We start from the raw sequence: 23,753 nt of genomic DNA on the forward strand, positions 1-23,753 counted from the left end.
GTGTGGAGCCTACTTAATTTTTGTTGTTGTTGTTAAGGAAAGTAGATTCTCTTCAAGTATTCTTTGAGGCAAGATACCTACATCTCTGAGGCTGGGGCTTGCAGGAGGCCTGAAGTACAGTAAAAAGCACAGGAGTTGGAATTAGCAGACCCAGGATTTAAGTTCCATCCTTGCCACCTACTGGCTCTGTGGGTTTAAACGTGCTGCTTAAACTCTCTGAGCCTCAAGTTTTTGTTTTTGTTGCTAGGATTGTTGGAAGATTAAATGAGATACAATGTACGTGGCATGCTTGAACCGTAGTATTAGGCACACAATAAGAACTCAAAAAATGGTGTTTACATTGAAAATTGAGGGAGATGATAAGAGCCCTGAACCTTGGGCCTAATAGTCTGTTTTTCAATGAATCAACCTTTAACTGTTTTACTTGCTGATTCTCTTATTGGACTGAAGAAAGAATATATTGATGTAATATATTACTAATTAATGATATTAACCTTTATTAATTAATATAACTTTGTTAACATAACTTAACATTTTAAATTGATAAAATAATTGCTAATTGATTTTTTAAATGTTAAATAACTTGTTTAGTAGTAAAAATGCTTTTGCAAACTTAAGTTCAGGTTTGGCAATAGCCAACTGTGGGGATAGTTTACAGAATGTATATGCCGAGCACTTGCAATCTAATATTACAGGCTTGACCCTATTGAGTACAGCAGTATTCCCCAGCCACCAGGCTAAAAATAGATTAGCTTACACATCAATTACCTATTGAGTATTTTAATGACTTTCATAAGAGTTCTGTATGCAGTTTTAATAAATTTTGCTTTTATATTCTATATCAGAATTATTTCAGACAGTAATCAACTAAGTAAGTTAAGAACAACTACCTATATGTTAAGATATGTTTTTGTGGAAGAGCTAATAGAATAATATTTGAATACAACTGTATTTTCTTTAGACTGTTTATTCAGATGACTTTGTATTTCACATGACTGTATTCTCATGGGCCATAAGGGTTCATGCTCATTGGGTCTATTAAATATCAAATGATTAAGAATTGTGATTTTTCCCACACGAATGATCATTCCATTTCATGTTTAGATGACAGTACTCTTTTTAAAAGCTGTATATACTTTTTTAAAGCTATCCTTTCCTCCCATCCCCCATACTAGTTGCAATTTTAATTGTGAATATATAGAGGTGAAACAGGGCAAAAAATAATCCCTTAGAGAAGAGATTTTTTGCAGGGGGTTGGTGATGAGTGTAAGGGCGAGAATTTTAGAAAACAAATACTACTTGATGTGCATAGCTTTTCCCTGATACTTTTATTTGACTTATATTCAGCTTAATATAACATACACATTAAATTAATATTAATAACACTTAATTTGGTTTACCAAACTTTTTAAAATATTCTTTACCAGGAGGTTCAGCAACATCAGATGACCATGAATTTGATCCATCAGCTGACATGCTGGTTCATGATTTTGATGATGAACGAACATTAGAAGAGGAAGAAATGATGGAAGGAGAAACAAACTTCAGTTCTGAAATAGAGGATCTTGCAAGGGTAAATAACACTAAGAGCTAGAGGATGAAGTAGTCATGGCTTTTTTCCAGAGAGAGGAAATACTTGAAATTTTGGTTTTCTACCTTTGTTTTGGTAGAAAAGCATTGTATATAATTGATACTGAAAAATTTTGTGTGGTGGTAGGTGTGATATTTAAAGTTTGAAATGAAAGGCGTTTTTTTAAAAGGAACTAACTATTTGGAATAGAATTAAAATAGTTACTTTAGTAAAATATCACAGGTATCCAGTCAGAAATGAGCTATATAAAGGTGGTGCTTGGGTGGCTTAGTCAGCTGCGTGTCCCAACTCTTGATTTCAGCTGAGGTCATAATCTCAGGATTGTGAGATCCAGCCAGGTTGTTAGGCTCTGCACTGGGTGTGGAGCCTGCTTAAGATTCTCTCTCTCTCCCTTTGCCCCTCAACCCCTCTCCTGCTCTCAAAAAAAAAAAAAAAAAAAAATGCTGAATTTCCTCATATATATCTCTGTCCTCCCCAACTTGCTGACCTTTTACTTATACCCTTTCAGAGCCAGAATTTCTTAATAGTGGTTATTATCTTCCTCATTTCCCATTTATTCCATAAAATACTCTAGATAGTCTCTGCCGCTTCCTGTCAAGATGGCCAATGATTTCATTGTTCTGTCCATCAGTCACTTTTCTCTCTACTTTACTCTCAGCCATATTCACGTTACCACTCCCTTCTTTTATTTGAATTCTGGAGTACCCCACTGTCCAGTTTTTCCTGTCTGTTTGTTTCTATTCAGTGCCCTTTGCAGACTCCTCTTCCTGCACCCAAGGTTTAAATTTGGAATTTCCCAATTCTCAGTTTTGGACTTTTCTTCTGTCTGCAAATTAGTGCTCCTCAAAATGTAGTATGAAGGTCAGCTGCTTCAGAATCGCTCATGGACTTAAGAAATGAGGACTCCTATACCTCTCCCCAGGCATACTGAATTAGAATCTCTGGAACGTATACACACCAAATTCGAAAATTATTAAATTAGGTGATCTGATCTAATCTATTTTCATGGTATCAGTATTCTTTATTTTTCTAACATTAATATATTTCCTGTCCACAGTTTTATTTATCTAACCCCCTGCTTTACATTTCTGCTTGGGTATCTCAATAGACATCTTTAGATCTTAAATGTCCAAGGGGCGCCTGGGTGGCTCAGTCGGTTAAGCGTTCCGACTCTTGTTTCGTCTCAGGTCATGATCTCCAGGTTGTGGGTCAAACCCCACATCGGACTCTGTGCTCAATGGGGAGTCTGCTTGAAGATTCTGTCTCTCCGCCCCACCACCTGCTTGTGTGCGTACGCTCTTTCTCTTCTCTCTCGCTAACATAAATAAATAAACCTTTTTAAAAAATTCTTTAAAAATAAAGTTTAAATGTCCAAAGCAGAACTATTGATTGATGTTCTTCCTTCATCTGTTCCTTCCCTGTCTTCAGTTTAATAAAAAATGGTATTGTATTATACCTTGTTGCCTAAGTCAGAAATCAGGGAGGGAGTCCTCTTCCTTCATTCCCAGTACTCAGTCCTAAGTAAGCTTATCATTTCTATCCACAAAGATACCTCTTATCTGACTCTTGTTCCATCTCTGCTGCCACTCGAGCCCTGGTCACCATCATTTCTAGCCTAGACTATTACAGTAACTTCCTTTTTTTTTTTTTTTTTTAAGATTTTATTTATTTAAAAAAAAAAAAAAGATTTTATTTATTTATTCGACAGAGATAGAGACAGCCAGCGAGAGAGGGAACACAAGCAGGGGGAGTGGGAGAGGAAGAAGCAGGCTCATAGCGGAGGAGCCTGATGTGGGGCTTGATCCCATAACGCTGGGATCACGCCCTGAGCCGAAGGCAGACACTCAACCGCTGTGCCACCCAGGCGCCCCTACAGTAACTTCCTAACTAGATTCTCCCCATTTTCTCTTGTAACACTCTTCCCTCCGGTATATTTCTGTAATAGCCATGATGGTCTTTTCAAAATACAAATCCATTTGTGTCAACCTTTTATTTAAAATTTCTTCAGTGGCTTCCTGTTACACAAGAATAAAATCCAGATTCTTTGACTTGGCCAGCAAAGCCCACCTGCATGATATGGTCCTTCATCCATGTATTTATACTGCCCTTGTCATGCTGTTAAATAGCCACACCAGCTGCTTCTGTTCTTAGATGTGCTTTTTCTTCCCGCTTCAAAGCTTTTCAAAAAGCTCATTCCTCCTCCTTGATATGTACTTTCTGAGACTGACTCCTTATCCTCTTAAGTCTGGGCTTAATTTTGTCTTCTCAGAATGACCTTAACCTGTCTCCTAAGTAGTTTTTTTTAACCACTATACCCCATTCATTGCTTTCTTTATAACTAACACGATTTATAATTACATGTTTGTCTAATTTATTATCTATATTCTCCTTTAGTTCCATGAGAGGAGGGACAGTGTCTGTTTTATTCACCAGTGTATTTCCTGGTACTTAGCACAAGTGGTCAAACATTTTGAATGAATGGATAAATCAATCTGGCATGCTTTAATTTAAAATGTACTACATTTTGATCTGTACTCCATGATCAAAAGAACATAAGAAATAAATAAGACATTGTGTCAGTCTTTAAGCATTCGGAGTACATAATATCATGGAAAAATGAATTCTTGTACTTTTGTAGTAATAAACACTAATCTGTGTTTCAAAATTTTAGTTTGGAACTTTTTAAAGTGTACATTTAAAGAGCTAGAAAAGGAATCCTATTAATATCTAGTCAAATCTTGTCAGATGGTCCCATTTTGGATCTTTTAGTAATTAAAGCTGACTTAATCCACAGTGCCTAAGCAATTCAATATTTTATTAAGCCAAAGAACAGAATTGGTTTTAGGGGCAATGATGTATAGTTGTTATAAAAGCTTTTCAAGAATGGGTTAAAAAGCACTTGGAAGAGCCTGGAGTCAAAACTATTCTTTAGAAGAGGCTGGAAAGTTATTCAGAAGACTGGTATAATTTGTTTGAATGATTCAGAACCTAGGTGAACATCCAAAGAAACAATCACAGTCACTTCATATATTCACTAAGTGGAAAGGCAATTATTTGCCTATATTTCATAGAAACTTCTATTGCTTTAGATATATTTTCGTTTCTGAATAACCCATCCATGGGATAACATTTAAAGGAGGAAAATGTTATATTTTCCCTTTTCTCACATTCTTTATTACTCAAATAATTGAGTAAGTAGTTACTTAAGAGGAGATAATCAGTACAGATTATGTGGTAGAATGATTATTGTTTTCTTCTGTTTTGTAAAATAGGCTATTACATTTAATTAGTACAAAATTGGGCTTTGCTAAAAGTTTGGGTGTGTATTGTCTTTTACTATTTCTCTGCCTTTCTTCTGCCTCCTCCGTCTTTTACAGCCTCCCCAAATTTGCTTTCTAACAACCCTTCTTAGGGAAAAAAACTTAGAATTATTTGTAGAGGTTATAGAAAGAAAGAGCCAGGAAACCAATCTTTTATCATTCTCTTCATCCAGACAGTCTCACACCTTCTCAGATGATTTTAACTTTTCCCAGAGTAATTAAGGCTTAGGTTTAAGTTGTGCAGAATCACCAATGCTTTCATCTGTAATCTGCAGCTAAGCTAGTTAAGGGCCAGTATAATTATAAACTCTTTAGGTATGAACCAAACCAAACTTTTTTTTTTTTAATTTAAAAAATTAGGATGATTTTCTCATATCGATGACTGATTTTCTTTTATAGAAACAAAACATTACAGCTCTCAAGAATAGGTTAATTGGTTTTTATCTGACATGTTGGTTATATGAAATGGACTTCTGTGTTTTTTTTTTTTTTTTAAAGATTTTATTTATTTATTCGACAGAGATAGAGACAGCCAGCGAGAGAGGGAACACAAGCAGGGGAAGTGGGAGAGGAAGAAGCAGGCTCATAGCGGGAGAGCCTGATGTGGGGTTTGATCCCATAACGCTAGGATCACGCCCTGAGCCAAAGGCAGATGTTTAACCGCTGTGCCACCCAGGTGCCCCATGAAATGGACTTTTGATGTAATTGTGGCAGAATTCTGATAGTTGATTCATTCAGGAGTTATCAGTAACTGCATGGCCTATAGTTTTAGGTTCATTCAGTTTGAAGTCTAAAATTTTAAGTGAAAAGTAGCTTTTCATAGATGGTGCTTTAATGTTTGTTGTTACATCTCACTACAGTTAATAAAGGCATGAATCTTAATATATCATGTCATTATATAAGTTTACCATTTAAATGTTTTAGTAGAATTAGATACACAGGGTAGAATTTATTGTGGTGATCTTAGAAGGAGTGTCAGAATCATTCCTATAGTAAATAGACTTTTTGCCAGAAATAGCAATATGTAGGCTGGTTTAACTGTTTTTCAAATGCACTCTTAAAATTTGCAGTCTTGCTTTTAATGGCACAGTTGTAGCAGTCTGTTTGGGAGAAGAGGGATCAGGATCAGCTATGTCTTTATGTATTTATCTGTATTTTTAAAAAATCACATTATAACAATATACTTAATACTTCTTTTGAAGTGCTAGACACATAACATCTGGTGAATCTCCAGAACTAGAAAATAAAGATTAAAATGTGAGAGATTGAGTATTTTTTGAAGTAAACACACAAGAATTACATTGAATAAAAAGAAACCCCAGTATGGAGATTATAAAGAAAAGTTCAGTGCCTCCATCCCTTAATAGTTTATCTTCTAGTGAAACCCCAACCCCAAGGTTACCTAAGGAACTGTCTCTGTAGTCCAGTCTGGATATAGTCCTCTGGATCATCCTCGCTGGAAATCAGTCTCTTTCCTTCTTCTTCCCCTCTTCCTTGGTAAGCATATATTGGTAAATCATTCGTGGTACAAGGGAGAAGAAGAATACTGTGTCCATCCACCAAATGGCCCTTGAATAGCCAGTATCTGCTGTCACCTGCCATTTCTAAATGATTAATCTGATATGAAGGAGAGGGACCCACTCCTCCGTGGCCAGCACACAGACACCTCTCCAACCTTAAAATAATACTGAAGTTATTTGGTAACTTTACCTTACTGTTTTGATGTTAAAGGACAGATTTAACTTCAGATAAAAATGTCCGTCTTTTAAAAAGTCTCTTCTTTTCACCTCCAGCTAGCCTCCCTTTAGGTTATGCAAACAGGATTGCTCCTGTTTTTGTTATAGTGCTTAGTTAACTTATTTCTTAAAGCACAGTATGCAAGTATAGTCCACATTTCTGTGTTTTTATTCATTTTGTGCTATGTCCATATCTTCCTTTATATTTCTTATATTCTGTCAACCCAGTCCATCTTATTAGACATTCCATCAGGATGAGGTACACTTAACCTAGGGTCAGGTTTCAAGGAAGGCAGTATATAGCATATATATGTAAAGGTATTATAAAGCATTTAATCACACTGCCTAGTCAAAACTCAGCTGCAAGTGTGTGACTTTGGACAAGTTCCGTAACGTCTTTCAGCTTCAGTTTTATTACATAAAAATTTAGTAGAGTGTCCTACATGGTAATCACTCAGTAAATCCTAGTGGCTATATCATTCGTGAAATTCTCAAAGAAATTTATAACTCCCAAACTGTGAAGCCCTACTCTACTTGACCCATAATTTTCTCTTGCACGTTGTTTCCCTCGTTTCTATACTTTTAACCTTTGTATGAATGGTAATAAGACACTGCTGCTTTATTGTGATGTTTCAGTTTAACTTGAGGAAAGCCCCTTACTTAGTACCTTGTAGAACACAGACTTTGACAATGTAAGTAAATGAGAGATTATCTGAAACAGGTGACTGATAGACCCTAATATAATAATGTATTGTCAGCCATGTTTTATTTAGCTTTTCGTCTTTTTTCAGAGGGAAATCACAGGAACATTTGTTTTATAGGATATCATTGCTGTTTATATCAGAATATTTGAGGGCAAATAATAGAAATCCATCTTGAGGGGCGCCTGGGTGGCTCAGTCGTTAAGCGTCTGCCTTCAGCTCAGGGTGTGATCCCGGCGTTCTGGGATCGAGCCCCAAATCAGGCTCCTCTGGAAGCCTGCTTCTTCCTCTCCCATTCCCCCTGCTTGTGTTCCCTCTCTCGCTGGCTGTGTCTATCTCTGTCAAATAAATAAATAAAATCTTAAAAAAAAAAAAAAAAAAGAAATCCATCTTGAACTAACTTAGGCAAAATGAAGAATTTGTTGTTCAGGTAATTTTATGAAGGGCAGGGAGATTTCTCGGCCTTAAGGACACAGGTGCCACCAGAAGATATTTTCTGTTTCTGTTCTACATGGAGGTATCCTTTTTCAGACCAACTTTCTTTATATGCTGTCAGTTTCCAGGTCTCCAATTTACACTATTTTAGATAGTTTGTGTTTCTTTAGCTGCTATTGGTACAGATTTGTAAACAAACTATGGCCAGGCTTGGGTCTTGTGTCCGTTCCAAACCTGTGGCCAGGAATGCAGTGATTCCAATTGGATCAGATGCTATATAGTCCAGAAGGTGAGCTCTCGGTCAAAATACATGCTTGAAATGAAGGAAGCATTTCCTGGAAGAAGATGAATATAGAAGTTGAAAGAGAAAGGACTGGGGGGTAGGGCAGACAGCAGTGAATTACCCTTACAAAGTACTTGTTAAATCTTCTGTACGTCCTTTAGTGCATAGTAGGGACACAGTACATGCTACCTGAATTTGAAACTGAGGATTCCTCGGTGAAATTGACTTTGGTTTTTACTGTAGTTGTGGCTGTGTTTAGTGCAAGATCTTTATACTTTAGATCAAGTAAGATACTTTTCATACTAATGTCAAACTCTGTTGTATTCCTCAGAGGGTCTTGAGTGTTGCTTTCTTACTTGCTTTCTAACTTGATACTAGGTGGCAAAGGTTAAGTTAGAAGTTAATACCTAAGCAAAAGCATAAAAACCACTATATACTTTGTTTTTAAAATGAAGCAAGCATTTTCTTGATGGAATAGGCAAGGATATTTTGTTTACACATGATAGAACCCACCGATTTAAAAAAAATTCCTTTCCATGCAGTTAGTATGTCACCTATCCTTTTGACACATAACTGAGCTAGGTGTCAGGTGTTAGTGATAAGCTTTATTAAAATAATGATCGAGCTTTATTACCTGTCACTGGAGAAGAAATTTGCAGGTATCTTACACTGTGAGATAAGTGTTTCTCATGGTAGTCCCATACCAAGAGCATCAGTATGGCCTGGCTCATAGAAAATATGCAGATACTCAGTCCCCACCTCTGCCCTACTATAATAGAAACTTTGGGGGTAGGGCCCAGCACTCTGTTTCGCTAAGCCCTCAAGGTGATTCTGTTGCCCTTGAATATGACAGACCAAAGGTAGAGAGCCTAAAGACATTTGATTGATAATATACCTTTTGCGTGATCTTTCAAAATATCAGTTAACTAACTTGTAAAAATTAGAGGTAATGGCAAACTATATTAAGGAAGTGTTTTTTTGTTTTGTTTTGTTTTAAGATTTTCTTTATATGAGAGAGAGAGTGAGGGAGAACACCAGAATGGGGTGAGGGGCAAAGGGAGAAGCAGATTCCCTGCTGAGCAAGGAGCCCCACATGGGATCTTGATCCCAGGACTCCAGGATCATAACCTGAGCAAAGGCAGACGCCCAACTGACTGAGCCACCTAGGTGCCCCATTAAGGAAGTTTTAAAGATGAGATAAATATGAAGTTCTTCATGAATTCTTAAGGCCCATGTAAATGTTAGTTGCAAACTTACGCTGAAGATTTTCTTTGGTTTGGCCCTTATTCATACTAGTGACTTCCATGGCTCTTGTTCATAGTAGTGACTGCCATTGTTAAACCTCGAATTTGTGGTGCAGAATGAGTTCATGGGAAATTTGAGCTGGGATTAGGTCTAGGTATTATAGAAAAGTCTCTGTCAGGCCATGGTTTCTTTCTGCTTAGTTTTCTTATTTATAAATAAAGGTAGTAAATACTCCCACTGGTACTTTTAAAGATCTGTTGAGATTGCGTAATATTCTTATTCTACTTTTGTTCAGAAAAGAGAAAGAATAAGATAGTGGAATAAAAGTACTTACCATAAATGCCTGGCACGTAGAAGACACTTTATGGTGGCTATTTGTTATCATGTATATACAACCAACCTTTTCTATATCTTTCTCTTACTCCACTTCCTTGATCTTGAAATTCTGTTTTAGTTCTTAAATCCTGATTTTCTAATCCCAAATTTCTGTCTCCTGTACCAAGTCCTTGGTACATGGACCAGTATCTGCATGGGCTAGATTCTTGAACACCTCAAGCACTGTTTGTGTTATTGCACTTTGAGAAACACAATAGGAGATGTCAGTTAAGTATGCCAGGACCAGCTGGAGTGGTAGTACCTTATCTGATACAGTTAGCACCTTTCAGGTTGTGGCTGCTGCAGTCATCAGTCAGGACTCTGGGAATTGACTTCTCTTTCAGAAACAGATTCACAGACTGATTTATAACTAGAATATCCATTTACAGTGTGAAATATAATTGTTAAACAGCATTTCCTTCCTACCTCTTACTGTAGGAAAATTTTTTCAAATTATAAACATTAGTTGCTGTTTATACACGAATTCTGAGTGATAGGAGTTAGTTATATGATCTAAGTGCTTAGTGTCATCAGGTTATATCATCCAATCTCGTGTATCCATCTCTACTAGAATGATGCTTTTAACACATGGGTGATTTATTTCTGTCCATGAATAATGCTACAAGACTGCTGGAGAAATACTAAACATGTCTTGTTTTCATGATTGCCCTTCTTGTAGGTTCTAAACTGCCTGTTAAATTTTTCTCAGAGAGGTAGGGTAGGGGGTTGTGGAAGGAGGGCATCTGTGAATGTGTATAGTTCAGGTGATTTGGATTAAATTTTTTTTATAGTCAGAATACTCTTCTGATTTCCCTGGTATTTTGTATCACTTGATTACTAATTAGAGTGAGTACCTTCTATAGAAAACTTGATTCATTTCATTGCATATGAATATTTCTTCATTTCACACTCAGAGGGTGTATTTTTTATGGAGTTAAGGGTGATCCCTGGTTGAGTCAGTATGATATACTGATGAGTATGGGCTTTTGGAATTAGACTTGAAATCTGGCTCTACTACTTGTAGCTTGTATGATTTGGGGAGAGATTGCTTATCTCTGAGCCTCAGTTTCCTCATCTGTGAGATGAAGGTCATACAATAATTTTGTAAAATAGAAAAGTTCGCATGACAGGATTTTATATATAATTTTAGGTAACCCTAGATAAGAAAATATGGCTAATGGAATACAGTGTTATTCCTGTGCATCATTACTGTTTTCTTTTAATGTGTTTGGATTGGGCTGTGAATTTCACCTCCTTTACTTTGTTAACTTAGTTTCCAGTCTCTTTTCTAATTATTTTTTTCCCATTCACAAATTGTGTATGGTGCTCTTAAGTGTGAGCATCTATACACAGTATTAACTGCCAGTGTACATTTACTGAATTGATTGCATAGAACAGTTCTAAACCAGTGTCACTTTTTTATTACCCTTCAAGGTTTTGTTGTTAATGATTAGAATTTGAAAGACTAGGATTTTCCTGGGTTTCAGAATTGTTTTCGTTCACCTTTTATGATTTGAGAATTCTTGATACAAGAATACTTCTAGGGGGGCGCCTGGGTGGCTCAGTCGTTAAGCGTCTGCCTTTGGCTCAGGGCATGATCCCAGAGTCCTGGGATCAAGCCCCACATCGGGCTTCTCCACTGGGAGCCTGCTTCTTCCTCTCCTACTCCCCCTAACTGTGTTCCCCCTCTCGCTGGCTGTCTCTCTCTCTGTCAAATAAATAAATAAAATCTTAAAAAAAAAAAGAAAGACAATTAATAAAAAAAAAAAAAGAATACTTCTAGGGGTATTCTCTATGGAATGAAGGTGTGAAATACAGGAATATGAAATATTCACTTATTCAGAAATTAACTTTTTATTTGGTCTATTTAGGAAGGAGACATGCCAATTCATGAACTTCTCAGTCTTTACGGTTATGATAGTACTATTCGACTACCTGAAGAAGATGAGGAGGAGGAAGAAGAAGAAGAAGAAGGTGAAGATGATGAAGATGCTGATAATGATGATAACAGTGGCTGTAGTGGGGAAAATAAAGTAAGGTTATACACATTTATTAAGATTGTAGTCTTTATTGTTGTGAAGTAGTATTTTATTGATACTGGAAGTACCTTATAATCTACTCCTGAAAAGTAAGAGTTTCATCTGTGTCATTCTAGATTTCTTTTCAATGCCTCTTCTAAATAAATTTGTACCAACTTTTAAAAAAAATACTAGTGTTTTTAAGAAATAAAGGCTAATTGATAGTTCTGTATTCAATTTTCTTATTTTGGTTTGAAATAATTTTAGATTTATAGAGAGGTTCAAAGATAGCATAGATTTCCTGTGTACTCTTCAGCCAACTTTCCCTGTTTGTCTCATGTAACCATGCTATATTTGTCAAAAGTAAGAATTGACACTGGTACCATACTATTAATTAAACTGTAGACAGTTCAGATTTTGTCAGTTTTTCTACTAATGTCCTTTTTTCTGTTCCAGGTTCCAATCCAGAATACCATGCTGCATTTAATGTATTTATTTTAGTCTTCTAGTTGTATTTGGAATATTGTAACCTTTCATCTGCCGTAATTTTCCTTACATCTTAAAGAAATTTAATTTATTCTGCAGGAAGAGAATATAAAGGACTCATCAGGTCAAGAGGATGAAACTCAGTCTTCCAATGATGATCCGTCACAGTCTGTTGCTTCTCAAGATGCCCAAGAAATAATCCGCCCACGTCGATGTAAATATTTTGATACAAGTAAGTGTCATTGGTTGCTGTTGTTTGAATAATTTTTACTATTTAATAAATGATGTAAAATGTTTCTTTTTCACTCGTCAGTTGAATTCATTTGCTGAAATCTGGCTGAACAGTAATGGGTTTTGTTCTAGCTTATTCATTTAGCAGTGCTAGAGCCCCATTGTCCATGAATAGATTGCAGAGATTGTTGTGTCACTGCACTACTTGATTTTGAATTTTTGATTTTGAAATTTTGATTTGATATTTTGATGTTTCTTTTTCTTTCTTTCTTTCTTTTTTAACCACATATTCTCATGTTTGCTTTGGGGTGGAGACTTGACATCAGAATGAGGCAAAATTGAGTCCCTGATGTCAGGAGGTTATCTTAGGACAAGGAGAAAGGGCTGTGGGCATGCTCTTAAGAGCTGGTATAACCTGAATGGAGTCTTAGGCTTATTCTGTCAGGTAAGGAATTCAGGACCTTGCTTGCACATAGGCTGGAACCATATCAGTTGACCTTGAGTCCAAATGTCAGCAGAGACAGCTAGTATTTGTTAGCAAGGCCTGTTAAGGCTGTGGGGAGCTCTGTAAGCAAGGTATCAGGCCAACATTTCCAAGGGGCTTTATTGGCTCCATAAAATTGATCTGAGTTTCTTAAAGCTGTCTCATCATATCTAAGTCTACACGTGTCTCTTAAGGATGGCATTCCAGGGGCACCTGACTGGCTCAGTCGGTAGAGAGCATGACTCTTGAACTTGGGGTTGTGAGTTTGAGCCCCATGTTGGGTGTAGAGATTACTTAAATAAAATCTCTGTCCATTAAAAAGTCAATCAATTTGTTCCCCACTGGCAGGCTCCTGTGGGGAAAATTTTGACCCCCAACACTTCTTTAATTTGTCTCATAGTCATCTTTTTTATTTCTCCTAGTCTTTTCCTCAGTTTTCATTTTCTACTTTCTTTGCCTCTTAGCCCTTTTTAGCTATTTCATAAGCGTTGCTTTCTCTAAGCAGTGGCTCCCTGTTCTCAAGAAGTGGTTTACTCTTGAGGTGAGAATATGTTACACACAAAATGAACTCTCCTAATTTTACTACAGTTGTGATCTAGTCAGAGATGTGCATAGTTGAGACAACATTTAATGTCTGTATCTTGAATATTTGCATACTTTATTTGCTCCATGGTGTTTCATTCTAAGCAGGAATCATTACTCTGGATGACCGCTCTTTGATAAGAAAAAGGCAGCCATTAGTGTTACTAGTTTAAACTTGGGGGTCTGAACTTTTGTGCTTTAAAAGAAAGAAAAACACTTGAAGAACAGTAACCTCTCATGAAATGGAGCAGTGTAATAACTGATTAAACGTGACTACTGCTTCGTGTGGATGATTTCTGATACATACTTAGTTTAGAAGTGAATGTAGTGCTGCTAATGGTATTTTATTGTGAGTTTTGATCAAAGACATGGTCCATTTGAAAAGTGTATCAGTGTAGAAGATTGGTTACTCTCTTTTTTAACACACATTATTAATTTGTGTTATATATTATAAAATTAATAACAAATTATTGTGTTAATATTAAGTTTGCGGAAAGCCTGATATTTTTCCTTTTTCTTCTTAGGTAAATTGCCAGAGTTTGCTTAGAAGTGGGATGCTAAGTGACTGCATTTTTTTTTTTTTTTTTTTAAGATTTTCTGTATTTATATGAGAGCATGAGCAGGGTGGAGAGGGAGAAGGAGAAGCAGACTCCCTGCTGAGCAGGGAAGCCTGTTATGGGACTTGATCCCAGAACCCTGAGATCATGACCTGAGCCGAAGGCAGACGCCTAACTGACTGAGCCACCCAGGTGCCCCTAAGTGACTGAATTTTAAAACAATATTTATTTCATACTTCTGAGCTGGTCTTTCAGTTATGATGTGTGCACAGAAGCTGTATATATACTGCCTATCTTAGCTTTTCCATAGGAAGATGTAATTTTTATATGTAACATTATCCTTCTGAACTTTGCATTCCATTTTACAGTTGAGAAGATGCTGACAGTGTAATAGTTTTCAAATTTCCTATCCCTTTATGTAAACACATTTTTACTCCACAAAGTGTAAACAAATGGCACCTTGCCTGCTCTGAATAAATCAGAGGTTGAGGAGGATGGAAGTCTTCATACGTAGCCTCCCTTCACACTCTCCCAAGTGTTGCTACAGAGTTCTCAGTGTCTCAAGGAGCACTGATTGGAAACCAGTTTTTGTTTTGTTCAAATTCTCGTTTTATTAGGGAAGAATTAGGTTTAGGAACAGATTATATTGACCCGCCAATTCTTTTCTTAAATTTTTGTAGGAAATCATTTCCTGAGAATATAGTTTTCTAGGATTAGAATTGTCCCAGAAGGTTTATGGATTTTTTGTTTTGTTTTGTTTTAAACTGATAGGGTATTATTTGATCAGAAATATCTTGTCCTATTCTACAAATATTTTCGGGCATACTTAAATGTTTGATGGTAGGTGTAAAAATAATACACAGATGTGGACAGGATAAACAATCATTTTGTAATATTGTCTTATTTATTCTAGATAGCGAAATAGAAGAAGAATCTGAAGAAGATGAAGATTATATTCCATCAGAAGACTGGAAAAAGGTAGTTAGAGGCATATTTTCCCAAAGTTTAAATAAATTAATATTAAAAAGCAGTATAATTATTATTTTACTAGCTATATTGATAAAGTTGAGGTAACCCCTTTTGTGACATTTAAATGTTTGGTGGATGTTCAGATTTCCCCTTAATACATTGTGGTGAGAAAAATACTTACTTTTTTATAAAATAAAATAATGGTATTGACTTTTTTGAGCAAATTAGTCTCAAACCAACAATAGAAGTTGAAATTTTGAACTAGTGCTGATTTAGGTTTTCTTTGCACTGTAAAAAGTATCACAAGTAAATTTTTTTTATATATTTGGGAAAGCAATTGAGGCTTTGGTTCTGTTAAGTAGATTTTGTTTAATAATTTAGATTATAAGTTTTTCTATCCCATATTAATGTCAATATTTACAACTCAGAATATATTGAGTGAAGAAACAGATTTGAGCTTCTCTATAATTATGTATGATAAGTTAATTTCTATAGTGAATCTAAAGATTATATATTGACATAAGTTTTTAATTATAAAATTGTATAACTGTACAACTTAGTTGTACATATAAGTAGAAGAATTAATTTTAAGCTGTTGCAAAGTAGTTGAACTTACTAGGAAAATATGTCAAATGTCATGTAGAATTTATTAGAACAAATCATTTATACAGGAGAAATGTCATTCTTATTGAGATAGCGTACTTGATTTTGCTCTTAAAAACTCCATTGAGTTTGTTTGTTTTGTTTGTTTTTTTGCTGTTCTTTTCCTTGGTCGGATTTTAAATTTAGTGCATAAATAATCATTTCTTCAGAAGCAGAATAGCTCTAAACATCAAATTGAGTGGACTTTCTGCACTTTTTATGTTATGATTAGTTAATAGTTTTGAGTCTTTGCTGTGGCTTTTTTGTTGTTGGTGGTGGTGGTTTAAAATTTTTTGGTTTGGGGGACACATGGGTGGCTCAGTTGATTAAGCATCTGCCTTTGGTGCAGGTCATGATCCCAGGGCCCTGGGATTGAGTCCCGCATCCCATCGGGCTCCTTGCTCAGCGGGGAGGCTGCTTCTCCCTCTGCCTGCCACTCCCCTTGCTTGTGCTCTCATTCTCTCTATCTCAAACAGATAAACAAAATCTTTAAAAAAAAAAAAAAGTTTTTTGGTTTGGGATGTCTGGGCAAACTTAAAAAAGAGCTGACACCCTTGCTAATTAAAATAAAAGAATATCTCAGAGTTTCTATTAGGAAGAATGAAGTATTCAAATGAACTGGGACTGGGCTACCCAAGGACTGTGGGCTTCTGCCAGAATTGATCCATTTCTGGATTTCTAAGGAGATGTTTAGAAGAGAGAGACATCTTAGCATATTATGCTAAGTGAAATAAGTCAGAGAAAGACAATTATAATATGATCTCACTCATATGTGGAATTTAAGAAACAAAACAGAGGAGCATAGGGGAAGAAAGGAAACAATAAAACAAGATGAAATCAGAGAGGGAGACAAACCATAAGAGGTTTTTAATCATAGGAAACAAACTGAGGATTGCTGGAGGGGAGGGGGGTGGGGGGACGGGGTAACTGGGTGATGGACATTAAGGAGGGCACGTGTTGTGATGAGCATATTATATGCAACTGATGAATCACTGACCTCTATCCCTGAAACCAATGATATATTGTATGTTAATTAATTGAATTTAAATTTTGAAAAATACGTATGGACAAAAAATAAAAAAAGAGACCTCTCTCAGTGTGTTAGAATGGTAAAGGAGGGTATGGGTTAGGACGCTAAGGGAAGGTTATCCTAATTTGAGTGGATGATGAATGAATGATGGAGCTGAAGACTGAAAACAAGGATCACAGAGTTACCCACTATTTATGCGATCCATTTGGACAAGTGTTCTTCACTCCAATATTTTTCTGATTCCTACACCATGCAGAAATTATGATGAAAAAAGCTAAAAACTTTAGAAGTCATCTTAAACTTTCTACCACATATTCAAATTTATGTATCTTTTCTCTTAAGCTGTTCTCTGAAACTTTCTCTCCAACTTAAATTGTTTTTGTGTCTGAAGTATACAGTAGAATATTTGAGTAAGTGTTGAATTATTATATTTAATGAAGGAACAAAAGCTCAGAGTAGGGAGAACATGGGAGAATATTCCCTTCCTTAGGAAAATTATGTAATAAAACAGGCCACGGTAAATCCAGACTATTTGTTTTTGTATGATTTTGTTGTAGTAAAAATTGTCAAGATTCAGATTCATCTTCTAAGGCTTGTAAGATACTGAATTTTTTTAGAAACTGGGTTAGAGGAGACAGGTTTGAAACCAATTTTGAGTCCAGGTTATAGCCTCAGAACTTATTAATAGTGTATTCCTGAGGAAATTAATTTTTTTGAGTGTCATCTCAGGTATAATATGGAAATAAAAATTTTAGCCTTGTCCAAGTTGGTGAGGATTTAATGAAAATTATACATAAGACACTTGGTAAGTGCTGTTTCCCTTCCCTTCCCTACAGAACAAATCAGCAGGTAAAAAGAAGTGTTCTAAAGTCAACAGGAAAAAGAAGGTGTCTTATCTTTATACTAGCCCAGAAACTCTCAAACCTGGCTCCATGTTAGAATCCCTTGGAGAACTTTGAAACACTGATTACCAAGGCCTTCATCCAGAGATGCTAATTTAACTCGTCTGGAATAGATCCAGACATTGATACTTTTTAGAAGTGCCTCAGACAGGGCGGGTGATAACTTGACTGTCTGTTCTCTGGTAGGCCTTGGTGAGTAAAGTTAAAAGAGGCATAAGAAGTGGTGATACAGAACTCTTTTTTACAGTGAAAGAGATGAAGTTCTGTAAGAGTAGAAGAAATTGTATGTTATATTCTTTTTAGAAAATTGAGTGGTTTTCCTATATAGGTGTAGCAATAAATTAATTATATAGAGCATGTCTTTGGAGTTACACTAGATAAAATGAGATCGTACTATCCGTGGGTTGACAAAAACAGGAGAGAGGAACTTGTCAAATCCTAAGAATTATTTAAACTGTTATTTATTTTTTTAATTAATTTTAGAGAGCACACGGGCGGGAGGAGCAGAGGGAGAGGTAATCTCAAGTAGACTCTGGGCAGAGCCCAGTACGGGGCTGATCTCACGACCCTGAGATCATGACCTCAGCCAAAACCAAGTCAGATGCATAACTGACTGTACCACCCAGGTGCCCGTAAACTGTTATTAAAACTGTTAAACTGTTGACTTAAACTTGTACCTTTCCTGCCTACATCTTCATTTTGAAAATGCAGTACATTTATTCTTAACATTTAGCCACCAGATAAGGGAGGGTCAGTGTAATCTTGGTCCCTCTGTTTTGGTACTTTCTCATCAGTGGTGGTCTCATTATCTTTCTGAACTGCCAGTTTCCTCTGGTCTGTGATTTGACTATGTAGAGTTGAAGACCACATTTCCTAAAATAAAATTTAATTATGTTTTGGGGAGGTTACTTTTTTCATTTTGTATAGTTTTGTGAAAGTCAGGCACTAACTGCTTATCCATTTGGTTTGGAGTTTCATCCGTTTTGCCTCTACTGAGCTTTATACAAACCCTTTTTGTTACTTCATTGCCTTCTATCTGTGGCTCTCAGACTGAAGTATATGTTGGAATCACCCAGCAGCTTGTTGAAACACTATTTGCTGAGTCCCATTCCCAGAGTTTCTGACTCAGTAGGTCTCAGTGTACCTGAGCATTTACATTTCTTAACAATTTCCCAGGTGACTCTGATGATGCTGACCCATGGTCCATAGTTTAGACTGCAAATATCTTAAAGTACCCGAATTTGATTTTCTGTTTTTCAGTGTTTGCAATTATCTTATTAATTAAATTATAAGAATTCATTTTTATTTCTTTTTCTCCATATTTTGAAGTAAAGTTTATATTCATTGTGTATATTGCACTATACCCCATTATTACTAATGTTTTCATCCAATCGTATCCAAGCTCTTATCTATTATTAACTCATTCATCCTCACAATACTCCTCTGAGGTAGTTAATTGGTTGTGTCTTTTGTGACAGAGAAACCATGAAGAAGCTTACCCAGGAAGATGGTAAAGCTAGAAAATGGATATAAAATCTGTGTGACTAGATCTTACTAATGTGTCATGTTACTTTTAAATAGGAGATTATGGTGGGCTCCATGTTTCAAGCAGAGATTCCAGTTGGCATTTGTAGATACAAAGAAAATGAAAAAGGTGGGTTATTAATAAAGTTATACAGCTTGCGTTCATGCCTTTGAAGTGATGAACTGTTACTTTATAATGGAATAAGATCATGACAGTTTGTTACCCCCATTGATTTATGAAAAAGGACTCTTCATTATTTCTGTAAGAAGAAATATGTTTACTGTTTTTCCAGTTGGTCCATAGAAATCTAGCAAGAAAAAAATGAATGCCTTTTGGATACTGAGTGACTTAAAACATCACAGCTTTTTATTTCTTTTTTTTCATATTGTAAATTATCTGTGTAATTTAAATTTAAAAGGTTATGTCAAGGGAAGCTGTTAGGTTTAAAAAAACTCAAGTAAACAGTGATAAAAAAGCTTATTTTAAGCATTGAAACTTTTAATTAATATTATTAACATTGAGTACTTTGATATTTGTTTATTTGTAAAGTAATTTGGGAAACTTTTATACTTAAATTTTATATAACTTTTCCATCATTTTATCTAAAAAGTGTGAGGTAAGTCATAAATACTTAAACTTCCAGTAACATAAAATACTTGAGGACTTAAGTCTGTTTTAGATTATTCGCTTTTGAGTGAGTTCCAGAAAGAATGTTCTGTGTGTTTTTAATGAGTTCATGTGTAGTAAGAGATCTCTCAGTGCTAGAAGTCTTCCTTCATTTCTTTTATTTCAGCTGTCTTCTTCACATTTCAGTTTACATATGCAGAGCCTGTCAGAGTTGTAGAATTCTTTTGTTCGTTTCCCTTTTAGTATTCTCTCCAAAAACTTCTTTTATATGGTAAGTATGTACCTGCTTTCAGGGAAGCTGTAGATAGGAGCAGTTAAGGGAACACCACAGGCCAGTAAATTCTAGTGCTGGAAAAATGTTTGAACACACCACTTGTGCTCACTTTCAAGTTAATTCCTGCAATATATAGGAATGGAGTTACTTTGTTATATAGTGAAATTCTCTGCATATGTTTTGTCAGTATATTGTAATTGTGTGCAAAAACAAGTGAACCATTGGCATTTGTATTTATTTTTGTAATTGAATTTTAAGTATTATGCTTTGCTTATATGCTATATAATGATTAGCACATGTTCACCATTGATTAGATGTTCTAATTTACGAAATTTTTTAAAAGTTTAGAATATGAAAAATATTGGTGTCTATCTTAGAAAATTTTGTATTTTGTAGGTGGGTGGGAAAATATCTTGGTTTTTTATTTGTCAGGTTAGTGTTAGAGCCAAAGGTAGTTTTACTTATCTCTTAATATGTTTTGTTTTATTTTAACATGTTTGTATTGTCAGATATCACAGTAAATAAATGATCACGACCTCTAATTTTTAGTGTTTTAAATTTTGGTTCAATGCTTTCAGTTTTATCGTAATTTTAGAAAGCCATTATACATAATATTTTTTTTCAGGAAAGGTATGATTTATGAAACTTCCTTACCATGTGAACCTTAAGCATTTTTAGATTGTGTGAGCATCAGACTAGATTTAGCAGGGTGATACTGCATTGGAGGGGTCACTGTGGTGCAGGGACTTTCCTCAGTTTTGTATTTCTGGGAATTCAAACTTTTGTCATGATACCCAGAATTTGTCACCACTTAGGCGACCCTGTGCACACAAACCAAACTCATGTGAAACTTACATAAACTACACTGTTAGAAAACAACTGTTAAAGGGATACTGATGATTAGTGCATTCTTTCCCTTGCAGGATAAAGTTTGCAAGGTGTTTTCATTGGTTTGGTGAGCACACATTCAAAAGGGAGAGCATTTGATTTTGATAAAAATGCCACAAAACTAATATACTTTATACCTTCACTGTAGGAATTATTTGACACAAATGGATTAGAATTTTTTCGTTGATACAAGGAAACCCTATTACTGAGTATCCTGGGAAGACATTGATAAATTTTTTTCCCTTTGATATCTGATTTCTTTTTTACTAGACTCCATGCAGCTTATATATTCCTCATCAGTAATCACTTCTATTTCAAACAATTATATAAACAAGATTTGTTACAGTTGTGTTTGAGTCCTTTTCCTTTGAACCTTTATTACACAATCTCAACTACACAATTAACATTTTCTTAAATTTATGTAAATCAGCACTTATACTTAGCATAGTGTATTATAATCATTTCTTTATTCATTTTTGTATCCTTAATACCTAGTATGATTCTGTTACATAGGTACTCAGTGAACATTTGGTGGCTGAGTTACTAGGTAGGTGCAGAATAATGTTAACAGAACTGATGCGGAGTCATTGAACTTTGATCAGTACATAGGCATTTGGCCTTGGACATGTTTACTTAACTTCTTTTTCTCCTCATCTATAAAATAGCTATAAAAGAGCATTTATTTACAGAGCCTGTCATGAGGATTTACATGTGATATTTTTATGTGTAGCTTTAATAGCGTAGTGTCTGGCACATAGTAAGTGCTCAGTGAGTGGCCTTAATGTTCAATGGATGATTAATCTTACCCATTATTTAGGTTTTATTATTATTCAGAGTTTCAGAAAGCATCAGTTTATGCTGTTTTACTTACAAATGGCAAAAGCCCAGTTCAGTTAGCTTCAGCAAAAAAGAATCTACCTATTGCTTAACTGCAAGATTCTGGGTGGCTTCAAATATAACTGGATTTGGGGGGCTAATATTATATCAGCTGTCCCTCCCCTTTACCTCTTTCCTTTATTGCCAGACAAGTTAAGATGGCTACTGGGAGCTCCCGGCTTACATTTTACACTGTCCTTGTAGCTAGAGAACCAAGAAAAATGAGAACTTCCGCATCCACCTTTGCTCCAGCAAAAGTCCTAGAAAGAATCTCTATTGACTTATCTTGAGTCATAGTCAGCCAGAAGTAATTACTGTGACCAGAGAGAAGAGTGAGTATTGTGGCTTGGGCTCATTTATCTTTTCTTGGGGCTCCAGGGTGTGGTGTCAGCCCCACTCAGACCAGATGGAAAGGATTTAATTCCCAAAGAAGTGTTGAGTAGATGAAAAGCATGATTTTTCAGTTCTGTGTGTGTTTTGTTTCATGTACTAAACTGAACACTGCAGCTTTTGTGATAAGACTGAATTGAATGCTAATAAATATCTTAGAACACAGGGCTGCTACCCCTGTCCTCCCACTAAGAGCCATCTGCCCCAAGTGTCAGTCCTGCTGAGGTTGAGAACCCTGGACTAGACTGAGAATTAGTTGGTCTACCTAGAGGGATAAAGGTCAAGAGAAAGGAGTTAAGGTATTTCCTGGTCGAATTTTTGTGCTTGCATGACAGAGTTTTAGAGTAAGGAAATGATGGCTAGGAATTAGGAAGCAGTGAATAGCAAAGGACCATGTAAATCATTGTTTCTAATGAACATTTGACAAATTATTGATAAGTTATTTACTGAAAATGTACACATGTGTTATCCTTAGTTGAAGATGATAATGTTAAAAAGGTAGTTCATTTAGCTTATACATAGGAAGAGCTCAGCTGGACAACTTAAAATGTAGGTCATTAATCATAATGTGACCTTTTAAGAACGTGGGAATTTTTGTTGTAAACCTCATTATTATACCATAGCTGATTATATATTGGCATTTTCATCCTCATAATATATTAATTAGATTGAATTTTTACTTAGACATTAAAAATAAACACTTTTTTTTTTTTTTTACTAAAACTGAAAGTAAGTATAAATTTGTTAATTGGGAATTAATTTCCCATATTGCAGAAGTTTGTGGTATTTTGGTGGTGGTTTCTCATCTTTCTACATTAGTTCCCCCCCACACACACACCCAGTGAACCTTGTTGAATTATATTGACAACCCATTTTGTTTATTTGATGAGCTTAATTTGTTACTTAAAATGCCATAGTAAGCACTTCCCTACCTAACTTGAGTGCTCCTGTCTTCTGAATTCTGACTTATAATCACATGTAAATTGTATCCACCATCGTGTATTTGTTTTTGCTTTTTAAAGATTCTAATATTTAGGCTTTGTAATTCATTTAGAAAGAGTTTCAGAAGATGCTATTCAGTGGTGTGATCTTTTGAAATCCATCATGTTCATGTCATTTTATGTAATTATAATAAAGGGTATTTGTTTCTTTTTGTTGCTTTTATAGTTTTTCTCTTCATATCATATTTATAGATGTTATTTCTCTTCTGTATTTTAGTGTGTTTTACCATAGTGGTATTCTTCTAATATTCTGATTTCTTGGCATTTAGTTGTTCTGCAACAGACACCTAATAAAAATCAGCTGTGTTGCCTGTTTTATTTAGAGCATAGTCAAAAGTCCTATTTTATTTAGAGTGAAACTTAAGTGTAAAATAATTTGGTCTCTCTCTGAAACCAGTAAAGACAGTGTGGTTTATTCTCTGTGGAAATGCGAATTGTTCTTATCCATGGTTACTTCTCAGTATGTTGTCATTGAGGTATATTCTCAGGGTCAGCCTGTCTGGCTGTCTTGTCACAATTTTAGGGTCTGGCTTGTCATTTGGCGCCATCTGCTGTTGTTTGTGTACTCAGCTTAAATAGGGAATC

General features: G+C 35.5%; 1 protein-coding gene across 19 annotated transcripts in view; it reads left to right on the forward strand.

Moving 5' to 3' along the window:
- Window positions 1-23,753, forward strand: part of MIER1 (MIER1 transcriptional regulator) — a 58,763-nt gene that overhangs the window by 18,761 nt on the left and 16,249 nt on the right. For 11 of the 19 annotated variants that reach the window (XM_045802096.2, XM_087865984.1, XM_045802075.2 and 8 more), the window contains 5 exons: window positions 1,428-1,573; window positions 11,558-11,719; window positions 12,290-12,422; window positions 14,958-15,022; window positions 19,169-19,241. In XM_045802096.2, coding sequence (XP_045658052.2) covers window positions 1,428-1,573; window positions 11,558-11,719; window positions 12,290-12,422; window positions 14,958-15,022; window positions 19,169-19,241 — 579 coding nt within the window. The remainder of the gene's footprint in view (window positions 1-1,427; window positions 1,574-11,557; window positions 11,720-12,289; window positions 12,423-14,957; window positions 15,023-19,168; window positions 19,242-23,753) is intronic. The other 8 variants (XM_045802074.2, XM_087865988.1, XM_045802080.2 and 5 more) reach the window with 1 other exon arrangement.

Source organism: Ursus americanus, chromosome 12 (genome assembly GCF_024610735.1).
Source record: "Ursus americanus isolate L20-20 chromosome 12, mUrsAme1.1.p, whole genome shotgun sequence".
NCBI lineage: Eukaryota > Metazoa > Chordata > Mammalia > Carnivora > Ursidae > Ursus > Ursus americanus.